The sequence below is a fragment of the Lissotriton helveticus genome, chromosome 4_1 (genome assembly GCF_964261635.1).
Source record: "Lissotriton helveticus chromosome 4_1, aLisHel1.1, whole genome shotgun sequence".
Classification (NCBI taxonomy): Eukaryota; Metazoa; Chordata; class Amphibia; order Caudata; family Salamandridae; genus Lissotriton; species Lissotriton helveticus.
The window spans coordinates 831,474,413-831,492,210 of record NC_136063.1 but is presented as its reverse complement, the minus strand read 5'-3'; the positions used below and the strand labels follow the sequence as shown (position 1 = coordinate 831,492,210).

The 17,798-nt window shown below is 44.6% G+C and overlaps 1 protein-coding gene across 4 annotated transcripts in view; it reads left to right on the top strand.

Annotated features, from left to right (window-relative positions):
* The window catches only part of SPIRE1 (spire type actin nucleation factor 1), a 579,327-nt gene that overhangs the window by 493,316 nt on the left and 68,213 nt on the right, over positions 1–17,798 (top strand). For all 4 annotated transcript variants that reach the window (XM_078687482.1, XM_078687481.1, XM_078687480.1 and 1 more), the window contains 2 exons: positions 15,553–15,643; positions 16,748–16,890. In XM_078687482.1, the coding sequence (XP_078543608.1) occupies positions 15,553–15,643; positions 16,748–16,890 (234 nt within the window). The remainder of the gene's footprint in view (positions 1–15,552; positions 15,644–16,747; positions 16,891–17,798) is intronic.

Here is a 17,798-nt window from a genome sequence, read left to right as displayed (position 1 = left end):
TTCGGGCAAGAGACAGAGCTAGGTCGCTACACGTCCGCCATGTTCGGCTCGTATCCACGCCCCCGTGTGTCACCTGTTTACATGTGATATTCAGTGTTGTGAGCTTAAAGGATTTAATCAAGAGGTGACAGACCGGTATTGAAAAATAGGGGAAGAATGATGAGCCCACTAGGGCCCAGTCATACTTTTAATAGTAGGCTTGTAGGCACCATTTGGACATTCTGAGGGAAAGGACGCTGATCACAGGAGTGCTGTCTGAAATTGCACTCTGTAGTTGATTCTACTTGGATGAGTGATGTGATCCTCTGGGGGACTTCCAAATAGCCTACCAGTGCTTGAAGGAGATTATCCGGCACACTGAGCAATTTCATTTCAGTATTGGGGTGGGAGTGACAGCAGATTAGCAAATGGCTTCATTCAGTATTTTGTGGAGACACTATGTTCTAGGACTTGGGCAAGAGCGTGTTGAGTGGATATAATATGATATGTTTACAAAAAATAGATTTGATGACATAATTATGCATCTGCTTTACCTGAAAATCACCTACACCTACATATGTATTTATGAGGATTCTGCTTTACATTTGAAGAAAGTGTGACTAATAGACAGAACCTAAAGTGTGAAAACTGTTTTAGCATTGTTGCCTGTTGCTGATGACTGTATTGGAACTTAAAGGCTATTTACTTCAGTTCTAGGCCCAAGCTAAATGCAACAAGGGGAAGATTCTAAATTAAACAGAAAAAAACTATTGGACTTGACCCTCTGTAGGGTCATCCCCAGACTTATTGCCGTCACCCTCCTGTTTGCTGAACCCTTTTTTTTTGTTGTTGTTTTAGGATTCTGCACACTTTACACTGCTGACCAGTGCCAAAATGCTTGCTCTCTCGCCTTGAAACATGGAGAAATTGGCTTACACCCAATTGGATTATTTAATTTGATTGTAATCCATTGTAAAGGGATATTACATGTTCCCAGGACCTGTAAATTAAATGCTACTGGTGGGCCTGCAGCACTTATTGTGCCACACAACTCAGTATCCCTTTAAACATGTCTCAGGCCTGCCATTGCAGCCTGTGTACTGTTTCAAACTGCCATCTCGACCTGGCAAGAAAAACCCTTTGTCAGGCCTGAACCTTCCTTTTTATTACATATAAGTCACTCCTAGGGTAGGCCCAACACAGCCGGGAGTATTTAAAAACGTAGAGGTGTACTTTTACGTTTTACATGTCCTGATAGTGAAAAACTCCTACATTTGTTTTTCAGTGCTGCAAGGCTTACCTCTCTCATAGGATAACATTGGGTACCCTTATTACATTTAACAAGTCTCAACTTTCAATTAGGAGCAGATGGGGGTGTTGAGTTTGGTGACTAAAGAATTGTAATTTAAAACCCTCTTTGTTATGTCATAGGAACTTATAAAGCGCAGCGGTTACCCGGAGGTGTCCTGGCGCTAGTTATCATCCCTTGGGTAAAGAAACGGTAGGCTGCTATTACAGGTTAAAACGCCAGGTCTTTCAATTTTTCCAAATTTCAGGAGGTCTGTGCTGTTTCTCAAGTAAAAAGGAAGGTTGTTCCAAGCTTTTGCAGCGCGCAAGACAAAGCTTCTTCCGCCCCAGGAGGCTCTTTTTGTAGGTGGTACTCTCACCAATTTGGCTTCCATGGAACGCAGGGTCCTTTTTAGCCAGTACCATTGAATATTCTGTTTCAGATACTCGGGGCCTATGGCCTGAAGAACCTTAAAAGGTGTACACAGGACTTTAAAGCGCACCTGTTTCCTGACCGGCAACTAATGACGTTAACTAATTTCCTAGGACATGGGCGCAAATGTGGGTGTGCCTGACAACAGCCTTGCTGCTGCGTTTTGCAACCGTTGAAGTTTGTTCGTGAAGCGTTCCTGTAGGCTCAGATAGATGGTAACGTTGGATTTTAAGTCATAATCCTGAAACTGCCACTTTTAGAAAGTAGACGTTTTCTTGTCCCAACCATTTTGTGCCTGTATCCTGGGTCACATGATTATTGCTCCCAGTCATTGAGACAAAGGGGAAATAGCTATTTGCAGGATGGGCCATCTCTGACTTGATGAGGGGGAGGATCTATCACCTACCACATTTGCACATCACAAAGGCCCGACCTGGGTAAACTCACAGAGGGTTTGACGCTATTCTTTTGTGTCCCCAGAAAAGCTGAGGCCAGGGCAGGTAAGCAGAAAATTTCAGACACCTCCTTGCGCTAGTAAAATGTAGTCAAGGCTGTTGTAAAGAAACAAGAGCCAATTTTGCATGGCCCAACATGGCTTTCTACATCTGCCCACCATCTACTGCTTGAATAGTCTACTGCAAACTCTTCATGTATGTTCTTTCCAGCGATGGTGAAACTGCAAACTTGCATTGAATATCTAATTTAAAGACAGGATGGGTCTATTTTTCTAACTTATACCTTGTTTCCAAACTCAATACAATCAGCGAGGGGAAATCTGGAAAATCTTGGTGTTGAGGAATGAAGAAGCATTTTTAATTAATAATGGTGTTTTTATGAGATGGCGCCATGTTCAGTGCTTAATTTCAGCCGATGGTTGCAGATGAACATGTCCACTAGCACTCTTTCTTATGGACTAGCACTTATTTTTCATCATCAGACATTGGCCCGAGCAAGAGAGCGAGACAAAGAAGGAGGAAAGAGAGAGGGAGTGAACAACAGATAAGTGACAAAGAAAGAAAGCTAGGTGAGCCAAAGGGTCAGGGAGTATGTGGTGATGGATTAAAGAGGCATGAGATCAGTGGCAGCCGGTATGGTACGGGGGTGGCGGTTGGAAGAGCGGGTGGTTTTGAATATTAAAAAAAAAAAACACCTGATCTCGCTGCCTTCCCTCCATCGATGCGGCTCTTCCATGTCGAGTAAGTCTCTTCCGGGGACCGGGAAGCACCCAGGCTCCCCACAGCCCATCACAATTTTGCAATGTAGCGTTGTGATCGGTAAGCACTCAGGCTTACCTGAGCCAATCACAACACTGCTGGTCTGAGCTCCGTGATTCATCTCTCAGCCTGGGAATAGGGGCCTGGGCATGTTCTAGGCTGTAATGCAGCCTTCATGGAGAACATGCGCAGTGCGTATGAATGTTTGTCTGGCCCAAGAGGGCCGGTCACACATTCATGCGCACTTTACAGAGTGCACAACCACTCCTCCTCCCCAAAGTCAGGGGAGCCAAGCCCTGTCCCGCCTAGCCTGACCATACTAAAAATAAAATGATAATGACTTCAGTTATTATCATTTTATTTTTTCGTTTACACTTCTCCGTGAGCAGTGGGGCAACGATCCTCTGCCTTAGCGGAGGAGCCACCACTGCATGAGATTGAATCAAGACTAAGCATGGGCGGATTTTGCGGATCCACGATTCACGAATTTGCGAATTCACGGATCGTGGATCCGCAAAATCCGCGGATTTAGCGGATCGGTGGATTTGGGGGCGGGGCTTCCTCGAGTGTGTGGGCGGGGCCAAACGGACGGGGCTTCCATGCGAGCGCACATGCCTCTTGTGTGTATAAAAGGTCAGAGACCAGCATCACAGCGGATTTTCGATGGTATATTTGGGAACAAGGCACACCTGCCCAGCCTCCACAACGCTCACGATTATTTTTGGGCTGATGAATGAGTCACTGAATTTAAGCTTCAACTAGGGCACATGCGTTATTGATATCTGCAAGTGTTTCCTGTTGAGGTTTATTTTTTGTGCCAGGACCGTCGTGCCAGAATGAATCCTGCCCTTCATATTTATTCAAGAAGACACCATGTAAATAATTTACGATGGCGCCGGCAAGCTGCCAGCGCCATCCTGCAAAAGTTACTTAATTAGCTTCAACAGGAAGCTCCAACTGATAAAATAAAGCAGGCGCTCGAGCCCCTGCTTTATCTTATCTGTTAGAGCTTCCTGTCGAAGCTAATTAAGTAACCATTTGAGGATGGCGCTGGCAGCTTGCCGGCGCCATCGTAAATTATGCATTAGGCTTGAACTTTTGACCGCAAAATCCGCTCCGATCGCGGATTCTCGGTAAATTCGCGAGAGTTTGCGGATCGCGGATTTACCGAAAATCCGCAAAATCCGCGATCGGAGCGGATTTTGCGCTCATGCTTAATCAAGACTAGGCAGCCGTGGTATTCGCCACCCTGAACATTCGTCAACCTCAACCGCGGGCTCCAGAAGAAAACTTTAGGCACCAGCACCTATTGTTTTACAAATTAAGCACGGGAAGTAGCGTTACGTTTTTACCACTAATAAGTGTGGCTGTTTCTCAGGCGACGGCTCCGCTTGAGTGATAATTGCGATTGGCTTTACTTCCCCAGGCGCACATGGCCGTGCATTGATTCTGAGGCCTGTGTATTCTTTTACCGTAAAGTAACTCCCTCGTGACCTATATATTGTATCATAAGATTCAGACTCTGAATTCAAACAGGGGCACTAAGGAAAACCAAAATTCAAAAACATATACATTTTACTTTTTGACTTTCTTTTATTTTACTGGTTTTCATTAACACTCTTTTTTTATCATTATTGTTTTCAACATAAAACTTTATCAAAGATACATAATTATAAAATCCTCAACAATCTACAATTCAAAATTCGTTTTCCACATTACAATCTATTCACTCCCAGGTAGAGAACTAACACAACCATACCACTCATTCACGCACACATATCTTTTATACTACATACATATCCCATTCACAGCTCAATACATCTGTACAAGTTAACACGTTTAGTTTTAGTCTCTGTGGCCCTGTTCAGGGCTACTACTTTCAGTAGAATTTTAAAAGGACTCGGTCTCTGTGTATTCTTTTACAACAGACAGAAGGTCGTGTAGAGAATGTTAGCCAGGCTCGCACTGGGCCTTCCTGGTGTTGGTGAGTACATGAAGGGTTTGCATTTACCAGGGGGTTGGTTGCAGTGCGTCCAGTGGATCAAACACCGCCACACAGAACACCTGACAGCTCCGAACAAGCTGCCTTGAAGGATGTTACACATTATAATAATTGCAGGAACATTCGATGAATCACTGGCACAGATTAAAATAGACTTCTGTACATTTTAGTGTTGAGTAAATCTAGGTTTAATTAGACTTGCGTTTGTAGAGTAGCAGTATTTTTGGTTTGAGTGACATTTCATTATTTAAATTTCTCTTTCCCAGTTCCTCGTGCTTGCGTCAGACTATGAATAGTGTAGTATTTGCATAAATAGTTTCCTATAGAGCAGAAGATATGCAGCGGGATTACTATGACCCCCTCCTATGTAGATTTCTTCAGCGCTGCTGGATGCCGGTATGTGGGGGCGGGTGGAATTGGGGAGGGGGAGAGGGACGGGCCTAGAAGAAGCCTCCTTCCTTCAGCCAAGCCATATGGGACACTGACGTGATCTCTTGACGCCAGAGAAATAAACTTCAAATGTAAACAATGCAATAAGAACTTTATCAAGGGTTTTTTATTTTACTTGTTATGCCAGTTTCTTCTAAAAAGCAAAGGTATATATAAATAAAACGCACACACACACATTAAGGTTGATGAATTGGGAGTAATTGTAACTATGTTATGGCAAACATACCTACAACAAGATCACTAGGATCAATGCACACCAGGTGAAGGAAAGGTAACAACAAGATACCACAAGAACTCGCGGGAGGTGTAAAGAAAGCTTGTTCTTCAGAACATGAATATATACTCACTGTTAAACATGTGTCCACCAGGAACAAAGTGAAACCGCGCTGCAAGAGCATTAAACATGATCTCAACAAACACTCCATCTCTAGAACCACAGGGTCAACTCGCAACAGCCTTCCAAAAAAAGTGTTCTGCCTTACTCACACCACATATAGTCGAACTTTTAAGCTAACTCTCGTGAATCTGGAAGGATGCATTTCTGTACCTTGATTCACCGCTTTCTTTTAGCTGGAGTGGCCATGGTACACTTTTTTCAAATATTTATTGTTTCAGCCATTAGCCTTACAATAGTTAAAAGCAGTAATAAGAAAAAAGAAAGAGAAAATAAATATAGATATATGTGTGTGCACACACTGAACAAGAATACTGAGTTATTCGAAACGCGTCTGACTAAAGGCTTGAATATATTAACACCTGCTTTCAACCACGAACCTCTGGTGTCCGTTTCCCATTCTTCTCCATGCATTGCCGGCCAGTGTGCGCGAGAGTGTTGGGAAGCCTTTGTTTGGAGATATATATCTATATATATATATATATATATGTTGCCCCTGGGTGGGATGCACTTACAGGTAGGAATTAATGCCAACGCAAGGGCGCGAGCCGCGAACCAAGTCCTTTTCCTGCCAGACACGTTTCGGGCGGGGAAACTGCCACTACAACGCGGACGTTTCCACAAATACATTAACCACGCATGCATTACAACGCATGTGTGGTTAACACGAAAGCCTTTACCACGCATACCTTTACTACGAGGTATGTAGTAAAGGCATATGTGGTAAAGGTTCAAAATAAAAAAGGGGGGCTTGGTGGGGTCTCCCCCCCCCCCCCCAAACAAAAACCTCACCTGAAATCACGTCAGAATGTGTATGGAATCGTCGTCGTTTAGGAGGAAAAGGAAAGAAACTTCAGTTTCTTCTTAACGACGTCACCACGCAAGAATTAGAGGAAAAGGTTATGCGTTGAAAAACCATTCTGTTGTAACGCATGCGTGGTAAAGGCATGCGTTGCAACGGAATGCGTTGTAAGAACATACAACCGTTTCGGGCCAACGCCCTCTTCAGTGGCAGACCATGTGACATGACGGCAGGCTGCAAGCACCAGTAAATACCCACAATAATTATACACAGGTGTAACACCTGAAGCAATGCTTTCTGGGACTGGTGGTTCAGTAGAACCCAAGTGGGTTGCCGCCGCCATTCACATGCAAAAAAGCATTAAAAGGATTGCCAATGTCCCCGCAATATATATATACAGCAAACTAGTAATTAAAACTGTTTCATGAAAATAGACAATGTGATCAACTAAACATTAGTAACTGCAAACAATTCCAATAAAACCAGTCACCTAATTTATCAATACAGATGAGTTTATAAAAAATGTATATGCAGTACAATTAGCTAGATGTTGCGGCAACATAATGCATTAGGCACCATGTTCGATTCCCATTGAACATTCAACCAGTTCATCTGTGTAAGCCGGAATTGGCTTGATGTGCTTGAGCAAGGCAGCTTTGGAAAATTATACAGATCGGTCACCAATTTGTGGCATGGAACATGATAAAAAAAACACATAAAACCGCATAAACAGAAGAGAGAGTGCCACAGAAATTATCTAATTTGGTTGGGACTGAGCATAGCAAACAGTTCTCAAGGCAAAGGCACATAGCCCATAAGTGCATTACTGTGAAGTTGAAAAGGCTCATTAACATCAGGCCTTGCACAAGATACAAGTGGGAAATTTAATACATTCCGTTCTGTGGCATTAAATTGCTATAAAAACTGCCAGTTATTTCATAAGTATAAAACTGATTTATATTGAGGTATATGTACAACAAAGCCCAGAAAGAGTATACAATACAATTCGGTCACCAGTTTGAAACTCTGTGCATAGTAAAATTGACCTGGGATGCCGTAGTAGGAAGGGTCCGCGTGCATTCTTAGGTAGAACATGCCATGCAACGCAGTTGTAGCCGTTGTGACAGAGGAACATCATTCCCGTAATATCAGGATCAGAGTCTGATGACATCTTCAAAGCCTCTCCGTGCCAAAGACACAATAAGGGCACTTCCTATATAGAGGGAGTGGAGCCATTTAGGAGGAGATGATTCAGAGGGAGTACTCCAGTGGTAGGCCCAGTGAGCTGAGTAAAACACTACTGAAGTATGATTGCGAAAGCAAACGTTGGGTTTTCCCGGAATGATCAAATTTGGCTGAAGCACTTTTGAGTAAGTGCGATGCGTGATCCAAATGAAGATGGGAAATAAATGAATTACAACTCTGGGGAACTCCCAGATTCTGCTCGGTGACAGACCTCTACGGTACTGTGGGATTTCTGCCACTGCTTCTCACTCGTACGAAAGCGGTCTGATTCTGAGAAGCTGTTCTGTGAAAAAGCAGGAGGTGGGTCCACAAAAAATGTTTGAGCTTTCAGCTCATTTGTGAACAGAGCGCTTAACTTTGACAAGGAAGTGAACCATATGCTCAGTTGAGCAGCTCTACATGGGAATATTGATCACAGCCCACTCACTCATAACAAACAGACCAATGAAGGAAGGAGTTAGGCTTTAACTGGGGTAGTTGAACATGAGAACCCCAAAATCCTGCACACCATTCGACTAACACCAATGGTTGTGCACAAGTACTGTAACTAAGACATGGTTTTATAACTTCATTTATTTTTAACATATACTTTCTACATTTACTTCCTTAGAATCCATAACAGGATTGGTTTAGAATTCTTAACCTTAGGACCAACGTGCATGGTAAATGTCTTTTTTATGTTAATTTTGAGACCAAGAGAACCCATAAAGGAGCAATATTTATTAAGTTGTTTTTGAAGTTGATTCAGTGTTCGAGCTATAATGACCGAGTCATCTGCATATAGCAATGTTGGTATAGGGCGACGATTAATCTGGGGTAGATCCTGGCTCCCTTCCAGCATAGCCTGCTCAAGTCCATTGGTGTAAAGATTGAACAGGAAGGGAGCCAGTACACACCCCTGTCTTACCCCCCTTCCTATGGGAAAAGAAGGAGAGAGCTCTCCGTTAACTCCAAATCTGACTCGTGCCGTGGCGTCAGAGTAGAGTTCACGGAGGAAGGCTGTAAGGGCTGGGTCCACCCCAAGGTCACTAAGAATAGCCCAAAGTTTGGAATGCTGGACACAGTCAAATGCTGCACTGAGATCGACGTACACAAGAAAGATGTTACCTCCTTTTGTACCCACATACTTTCCAATCAAGAGGGCAAGATTCAGGGCCTGCTCCACAGTCCCAAGACCCTTCTGGAAACCGTATTGCAGGTCGGTCATGATGTTATTATCTTGGGCCCATGATTGTAATCGGTCCAGAGCTACCCGACCCGCAACTTTACCTATGGAGTCCTGAAGGGAAATAGGCCTGTAGCAGGCTGTATCATTGCGATCACCCTTTTTAAAGATGGGGAGCAGGATGGACGTTGACCAAGACTCTATCAGCCCTATTGATAATGCTGCGGCCAAGACCTGGGTAAGAAGTGGTGACCAAAGTTCAAAGTTGTGGAGAAAAAAGTCCAGCGGAACACCGTCAGGTCCGGGGGCTTTTCCGGGTTTCGACGCCTTGAGTGCTTTAGTAACCTCTTCGTGATTAAAATGGATGTTGATCGGGTAGCTATTCTTCCCCGACTTATTACCTCCAATATGTTCTTCCCCTAAAGAGTCCATATCGGAATTCCCAAAGATTTTAGAGAAGTGAAAAACCCATTCGGCTGCCGTAACTGCAACGTCTAGATGCTGTCCCTTTGTTGTATCGACCAAAAAGGGGGATCTAATAACTTGCCAGAAGAGGGCACCATCTTTGCTTTGACAGCTGTCATGCAACTGTGCCCAAAGAGTTTCCTTAATTTCTCTCCTGCGTTCCACTCGGGCTTTATTATAAAGTTTCCTTAAATTGCAAATTTCCAAAATATCCCTCGTGGGTCTGTGAAGGGCTTCCTTTAGGTTCGAGAGGGCCTTGCGACAGTCTGCATTAAACCATCTCTCGGAGGCAGACTTATTGTTCCTATGCTTGCCAGAAAACTCTTGTCCAATTACCTTCAAAATATTTTGGAAGCTAACCATGATTATTTGGGGAGAGGAGTCGGTTGATAGACAGTCAAGTACCCAGGGTCTAGTTTTTGCAAGAACTCTCTCCGTGATTACAACTGGTTCTACTTTAGCCCATTTAACCGTGTAACCGTTCAGTTTGTTCATGGTTAGTGAGTTTTGTCTTAGATGGCTTGTGGTGATGGGGTGCAATTTGACCTTTTTTGGCTTTACTCTTACACTAATGGGGAAATGGTCACTACTAACATCCGTCCCAGTAGAGAAATTGGCCACTTGCCCCTTTAGGCTCTGGGAGGTCATAATATAATCAATAATGGTTGAGGACCCCCTGCCATGGAACGTTGGTGAGAAATCTATTTGGGGTTCTACTAAATTATTTACAAAGTCAAGCTCTAGGGAAAATAGGGACTCATTTAATTTGTTACCGCAGATGGAATGACCGAAATGGAACAAGAACTACTGTGTTCGTCCTGCAGTCCACAGTTTCCATTTTTGGAATTAGTGCATAGTGGGAGGTTAAAATCACCGCCCCAGATTATATATACTGGGGATGTCTGTAATTCATTCTGCAGGGATTCTAAAAAAGTGGTAATTTCGGTAAGCATTTTTATACAGTCCATTGTATCTAAATTGTTATAATAATTAATCAAGATGTAGGTACTGTTTTTGTTAAAATTTACTTGCAGAATTTGATAACTCTGGTGTTCTTTTAACTTATGTAGGGATATGGGAGACAGAGTATTAGCATAATAAACTGTCAGTCCTCCCTTTGGTCTACCCATAGCTCCCTTAGTTGCTGGGATATGAAAAGTTTTATATCCCGTTAGGTGGTTTGGTGTAACTGACCATGTTTCCTGGAGACAAACTATCTGATGTTTCCGTACCGTATCAAGCCATGGTTGCAATGACATCTTAGCACGCAGACCTGCGACATTCCAATATAAAATTGAGAAGCTCAGATCTGCGATGTTTGGATAGTCATTTGGCTGAGATGGTGGTTGAGAATCAGGGGATTGCAAAAGCGAGCACACTGGTGGAATCACAGTGGGTTTTTTAGAATTATCCTGATTTCTAATCTGATGTGAGTTTATAACGTTAACTCCAGTAAGGGTCTCCAAAGGACTAATCTTTATTGTATTTAGGATGAAATGGGGAGATTCTATGGTGGGACCTGTCTTATTAATATTTGTGATAGACGGAATTAGTTCTGGAAGGACTTGAGAGTTAGACAGATTTAATTTTAAATCGAGACTTTCCGGGGGACCGGGAGTTTTAGGGGCCTGGGTCATACTCGTTGTGATTGCTAACGGTCAGTCTACCATTTCCAGACAATCATATCTATTACTGGTTGGAAAACCCTGCCAACGCTCCATTGAAAAGTGGGGCCTACCAGAATGCCAGAACTGAGTCTGCCAATCTCTACTCCTATTTCTATTTCTGTAACTATAGCCCACTTGGTTCCAGTGCCCTTCCCGTGGGTTTTGCCAATTTGAAGTAGGAAAATATTGATGTGTATTCACTGGGGGATAGAAAAAGGAAAGATGACGGGCGTCAATTCCGCCCTTTTTCCCCAGTGTTGGCCAGGAGCAGATGTACTTGACAGTAGTTGGATCATCACAATTTACTATGATGCAGTCGCCCTGGATTGATTTACGTTCATCCCCTATCCAGGTTACTCTACAAACTGTGGAGATCCTGCCAAAATGACAGGACTCTAAGGGTCTGTTTAAGCTTAGCCACTGCAGGACCTTATTTTTAAGTGACCAAGCGGATTCGTTGGTGCCCTCAGTTAGTTCAGGTACTCCTGTAAGAATAACCGTGTAGGGGGATGCCTCGGGTGGGAGGTGTACTGGGCGCCATGGTCACCCTCCCTTTTTAGCTGTCACCGAGGATTTTATTCCCACCGTTTTAGGAGATGAAAATACCTGTTTGTTATTAGTGGATTGGATTGCATTTTTCACAGGCCCTGGAGGGACTTGGGGCGGGACAGTGGACATTGTAGTCGTCGTTGATACACCTGCCACTGGATTTAACTGCTGTTGGACTAGGGGGGTAATGTGCTTAGGGGTGGAGTAGCCACTGCGGGCTGTAAACTTCCGGCACCCGGTTGTACCAATTGGGGAGTTTTTATTGGGTAATTAGGTTTCCCTTTCCCTTGTTTGGGTGGATGTAAGCTACACACGCTAGGTGGAATACGTGTTAGAATTGCTAGCTGAGTTTCAAGATGCCTCATACTAGTTTCCAGAGGTTTTAGGAATTGGGTGAAGAGCTCTCTGATAGTAGTTAGTATTTGCGTGGTGGAATTACAGACTATACAGGAGCCCCCCAACTGGGTCTTTTTAGGTGAATTATCAGAAGAATTCTCCGCGATAGTAATAGGCACTGCGGAGTTGTTAACATTTGATGTGATTGAGGTTGGTTGTGTAAATTGAGTGAACTGTGTGAACTGCCCCCCCCGGACTCCAAAGGGGTATCAAGCTCTACTACGTTACCACGTGACTTACTATATCCTCGTTTCGAAATGGCACCTTCTCTGGCCCCACGGAGCTGTTTATCTAGAGTTGTTTCCAATGTTCCCAGAGTTTGACATAGCTCAAGGTCTGGGGTGTTTTCTAAGTCTACTGACGAAAAGGAGTCGGATTCAGATTGAGTTGCGGACAGATCCACAGAACATGGCACTGTGTGGATAACTGCAGCCGTAGCAAATGGTGTCGGTATACAAGTGGTAGGGGCTATACAAGTGGTAGGGACTTGTTGGATAGGAGAGGCTGCTGTGGCCAAAGGGCCTATCGAGGAGCGTTTTGCATTAGCGAGATCCAAGGAAACTCCGCGCTCCAGAATGGAAATACTCTGATCGATGACCTCGTTTGTTCGTGAAATAAATTGGTCTATTGGTCCAGTAAGCTGGGCTACACTTAGTGCAGATTTAGTTTTACTTCTGGATCCTCGGGTCATATTGCTCTGGTCAAAAGAATAGGACAGACAGCAACAACAGCGAACAAAGTTGTATGGCGAAAATCAAAAATCAAAGGGAATGGCCTGAACCGAACCGATCCCTACCGGTCACTAACGGGCAACAACGGGCCCGCCCTTGGTCCGGGCTTCGCCCGGCGTCCCGCGAGGCGGGGCTGATGCGATTTAAATGCGCCGCCTGGCGCTCCCCGGTGACTCGGACCCCAACAAGGGCTTCTGGGGGATGTAGTTGGCCCCTCGCCGGTCTCCTCTCGGCAGCCTCGCTCTAGCTGGAATCAGAGCGGTCAGGCTGCGGGAGACAGGCGGGTGGGTCCGTGAAGGCAGTTAGGGGTCTGGAGAGCTCCGCAGTACACTTAGAGCAAGACTTGGCAAAAACAGCAAGGGCAGCAGAGATTCCCCCACTCGATGGGGCTGATGCGATTTAAATGCGCCGCCTGGCGCTCCCCGGTGACACGGACCCCAGCAAGGGCTTCTGGGGGATGTAGTTGGCCCCTCGCCGGTCTCCTCTCGGCAGCCCCGCTCTAGCTGGAATCAGAGCGGTCAGGCTGCGGGAGACAGGCGGGCGGGTCCGTGAAGGCAGTTAGGGGTCTGGAGAGCTCCGCAGTACACTTGGAGCAAAACTTGGCAAAAACAGCAAGGGCAGCAGAGATTCCCCCACTCAATGGGGCTGATGCGATTTAAATGCGCCGCCTGGCGCTCCCCGGTGACACGGACCCCAGCAAGGGCTTCTGGGGGATGTAGTTGGCCCCTCGCCGGTCTCCTCTCGGCAGCCCCGCTCTAGCTGGAATCAGAGCGGTCAAGCTGCGGGAGACAGGCGGGCGGGTCCGTGAAGGCAGTTAGGGGTCTGGAGAGCTCCGCAGTACACTTAGAGCAAGACTTGGCAAAAACAGCAAGGGCAGCAGAGATTCCATAACAGAAAGATAAGTGCATAACCGGGGTGTCTGGTCTAGTCTCTTCTTAGTACCTCTACTGCTTCGTCGCTTGCCTTTTGAGGACTTGGTGGGGGGGGGAGGGGTGGCATTCCTCCTTACGTGGTACTATATTGCATCCAGGGCAAACTAAAACAACAATCCCTTTCACACGCCGACAGCATGTATTGTGTATCAATGGCAATAATAAAAAACACTCTTGTTCCTCCGTTGAGGCAATCACTTCAGTTTAATCTTGAGATCCTTAGCCAACACGTGTTTCGTCACCCTTGTCATGCGCAGCGCCTTCTTCAGGGCTGCGAAACAAACAAGTGTATAGAAGTTGGGAATAAAAGATATCCATCACTAACATCAGATGTCCGCTACCCTTTGTGACAGTATGTATTATCGCAAAGAGCGGCTCAAATATAGTCCTCGAGCCTGTGGAAACCCATGTTGTTTTACTAAAACATATCACCATTGCTGTCTCTAGACAATCTTGTGTAGTTAAAAGATGATCGCTGAGGCACCTCGGTATTCTACCCAATCTGATGTATCGTTTTAAGGTGGCCCCATCCCACCATTTTTGACAATTTGCTCTTTGTCAGTCTTTCCAGTCTAGTGAATTTACTTCTCAGACCCTCATTTATTGGTGGGTTTCCACTTTTGATTGCTAATTCTACAGTGAATCCAGGGGACATGTTTGCAAATTAAACCCCACCATTGTTTTCACAAATTAGGAATACAGAGAAATACCCATAAGTGAAACAAATAGTCTATACTTTTCCCTCCCAAAGATAGGTTGCGCTGTTGCTTCACTTGTAAACCTTCTTTAAGCCCTTGCAGTTAGGCAACAGAGTATCCAAAAGCTTTGTTGTAGAAGGAAAGAAATTTAAGGCACCAACAAATTCATTGTGCTTGTCTTCTTGGCACCTTTAGCCAAAGGTCTTCAGTAGCTAAAGCGCTAGGGTAACCGTGTATTGTTATTTTCTCTTAAGGTGTCCTTGTCCAAAACCATTAGCAGGTCTGATCAGATGACTTCGCCTTTATCAGTTCCTGATCAAGCTGCTGTAAATGCCTTCTTAAGCGGCACTCACCTTACATGTCATTTGGGATTCTGTTAGTGTAGTAAACCCCACAGTGGAGCAGTGCAGAGATCGGGCAATAGTAGTCCAATCCCAAGAGTACGTAGACGTGATCCATCAGACGCATTGATGTACAGCTCCCGCAAGCACCATGCTTGTTGTGAGCCAGTCTGTCCATCTTGGAATGGCTTCTGTCTGTGCAGGTTGTCTTTGCGCTTCTACTGTTTGCTGAATACTTGGATTCATAGTTCATGCGTTTTGGTTGTAAATGTTTGTAGCTGATACTGTGTAGTTGTGTGGAGTCAATCACACCACTTTGTAGATTTTAATGTAATAGTCATATCAACGAAGAGGGTGTTTCTATGGCAACACATTTATTGCAAGATTTAACAATAAATTAGCATTTTCATGTAAAGATTTAACAATAAATTAGCATTTTCATTTAAAGATTTAACAATAAATTAGCATTTCAGGTAGGCTCACTTTTAGGACGCTTTCTTGGTGAAAATCCTGTATTGCTTCGCTCTTTTCTTTCCTGGTGTTATACTGAGGGTGAGTCTTTGTTTGGTTGTCAGGCTGGTATATTTGCACCCAGCTGTGGTCTAACTACTCTTCTGGAGGGGATTGTAAGTATATTTGCTGGATATGGACTATTTTTGTGGAACTAAAAGTAGGATTCTGTGTAAATAAGATTAAAAGCCATTCATCTTTGTATGAATCATTGAGAGACCAAAAGTCAACGAGGAAAAAACATTCTTTTGTGTAGAAAGGTTTTCAGTTTTCCCTATTTATCCTCTTTTAGGAAGAGTCCACGCACAAATCAGCAAGCACCAGCAGCACGTCGCCTTCGCAAGCAGAAGAAACTTTGCCGGATGGCCCTGTCCTCCGAAGAAGTAAGTGTTTAAAAGTACAAGATCTGGTTTTCTCCACTGATGGTAATTCTACATGTAAATCTTCTAGGCTCTTGGATTCCTATCATCTTTAATATAATCAAGGTCGTGCAAGAAATGTGTGAATACCAAGGAACCTGAAAAAAGTGTTGAATCATGCATGATGATAAGGTGTAGAACATCTAAGTGAGTCCAATAATCGTGTCCTGGTCAGCTCATTTTTATTTGTGGTTTCATATACTACAAAGTTGGCTTAGGGGGCATTAGAGTTCTTCATGTGAACAGCAGAAGGAGTTGCACATGTTTTTAGACACCCTGGAGGAGTTGGGGGGGGGGGGGGCGGGGAGGGGAGTTAGGTGATTTGCCCAGAATCACAGGCTGTTGAGCCAAGGCCGAGATTCAAACCTGCTTCCCCTGTTCCACGGTCGGCAGCTCTAGCCACAAGGGCCAAGGCCACATCTCCTCGTCAGATCAGCAACGGCAGACCGCTGTGGTATGAGCTGGCTGGCTCCCTTGACTTTGGTGTTGTAATCACTGCTGAACAGAGAGATATTTCCTTCTCATATAAAATAAGAACTCAGAAACGTCAACGTACATTTTACAGCTTCCTTCACAGTATTTTCATAGAGACTTTGGAGATTATATTTTTTCTCCTTTCTGCCTCGGTCTAAAACGGGGTAACGTATCTTTGTCCTTCCATATGCTGAATAGTATGTGCACAAGAGGCTTCACATCCTGGAAAAGTTATTTCTTAATGTATTGTATGTTAAGATGAACTTAAAGTACTAGTTGTAGCAGTTCCAGGACATTTGTGAAAAGGTAGAAAATTGGATTTTGTGTTTTTGTCTTTTTTACTGAGTTTGATTTAAAAACAGCTGTATAACTAAAAAATATACTTATAGAGTGATTTGGTCAATTTAGAACACCCACAATGGGGACATTTTTAAACCTATTTTACACCTCTTTTGTGCATATATTGTGAACACGATCACTCGTGAATATTTTATGTACTGTTAGATTTACATTGGTCTATCCGTCTGCAGCGTTTCTGCGGGTGTCTCGGAAGCTTTTCAGAGGCCTGGGTCACATTTTTGTTTAATCTTTCAGTGCCTCCGAAGTTCCTGCCCATATCGTCCACCCCACAGCCGGAGAGACGGCAGCCTCCGCAGAGACGGCACTCCATTGAAAAAGAGACCCCTACCAATGTGCGACAGTTCCTGCCGCCCTGCAAGCAGAGCTCGCGGTCCCTTGTAAGTATATGGTGTCTGCCTGGGGCCCTGGTCAGTGTGATGGAGCAGGGACCGACTGCAGGAGGCTGTAGGCCAATAAAGCATCATCCAGGGGTGTTTGTGAGATGGGTTCATGCGTGCCGTGCTTCTGAAAGCAGGACCAGTTCAGCTAGGAAATTAAAAAATACGTCCAGGTATGATTTGGATGTTTTTTTCTTTTGTTTCCACACGGACCCCATATTAGTTGGGGAGTATGCATTTTATGGGACAGGTTACAGGTCCAGCTAGCTTGTGCCTTCAACACTAAACTCTGTTAACGCTGGTATTTTGAACGTCCTTACTGTATCTCTATATCTTCAAATTTGTATTTATGTATATATAAATGTGCATCTGACTCCAAAGTTGCACACTAGGCACTTTTTCCATAGTGCCCTAGACGCCGAGTTTAAAGCGGCCGTACTTGTGCTTTCAGCAGCTGTTTGCGGGCAGGAGATGCATCACTGGGGGTGAGTTGTACTCCTCTGCACAATAAAAGGCAGCTCGGTGACTCACTCGCTGGTTTCTCAGCCAGCCCCTACGTGGTGTAAATATTTCCACCCAGGCGTTCCTGGCAGGTGGAGAGAGGTTGAAAAGGAAAAGTCTCCTTCCTGCCAACCGTGTGGCGCTGCTGCCCTTCGGTTCCTTCAGTGCTGCGGTAGAAAGGGCTCCACCCTTTCAGAAGGGGGCTGGTGTAGTGCCTCTCTTCTCAGAGGCAGGCACTGTCACACAGCGCTTCTCTCACACTGCTAAGTGATGGGGCAGTCTGGGCACCCCTTAGTACTGCTTATGAAGCGTCCAATAAAAACTTGATCTTCTGCCGGGCAGTCTCTGTCCAGCCCCCATCAGCTTTGAAATGCCAAAGTTAACGTAACACTTATTTTAAAAAGTGC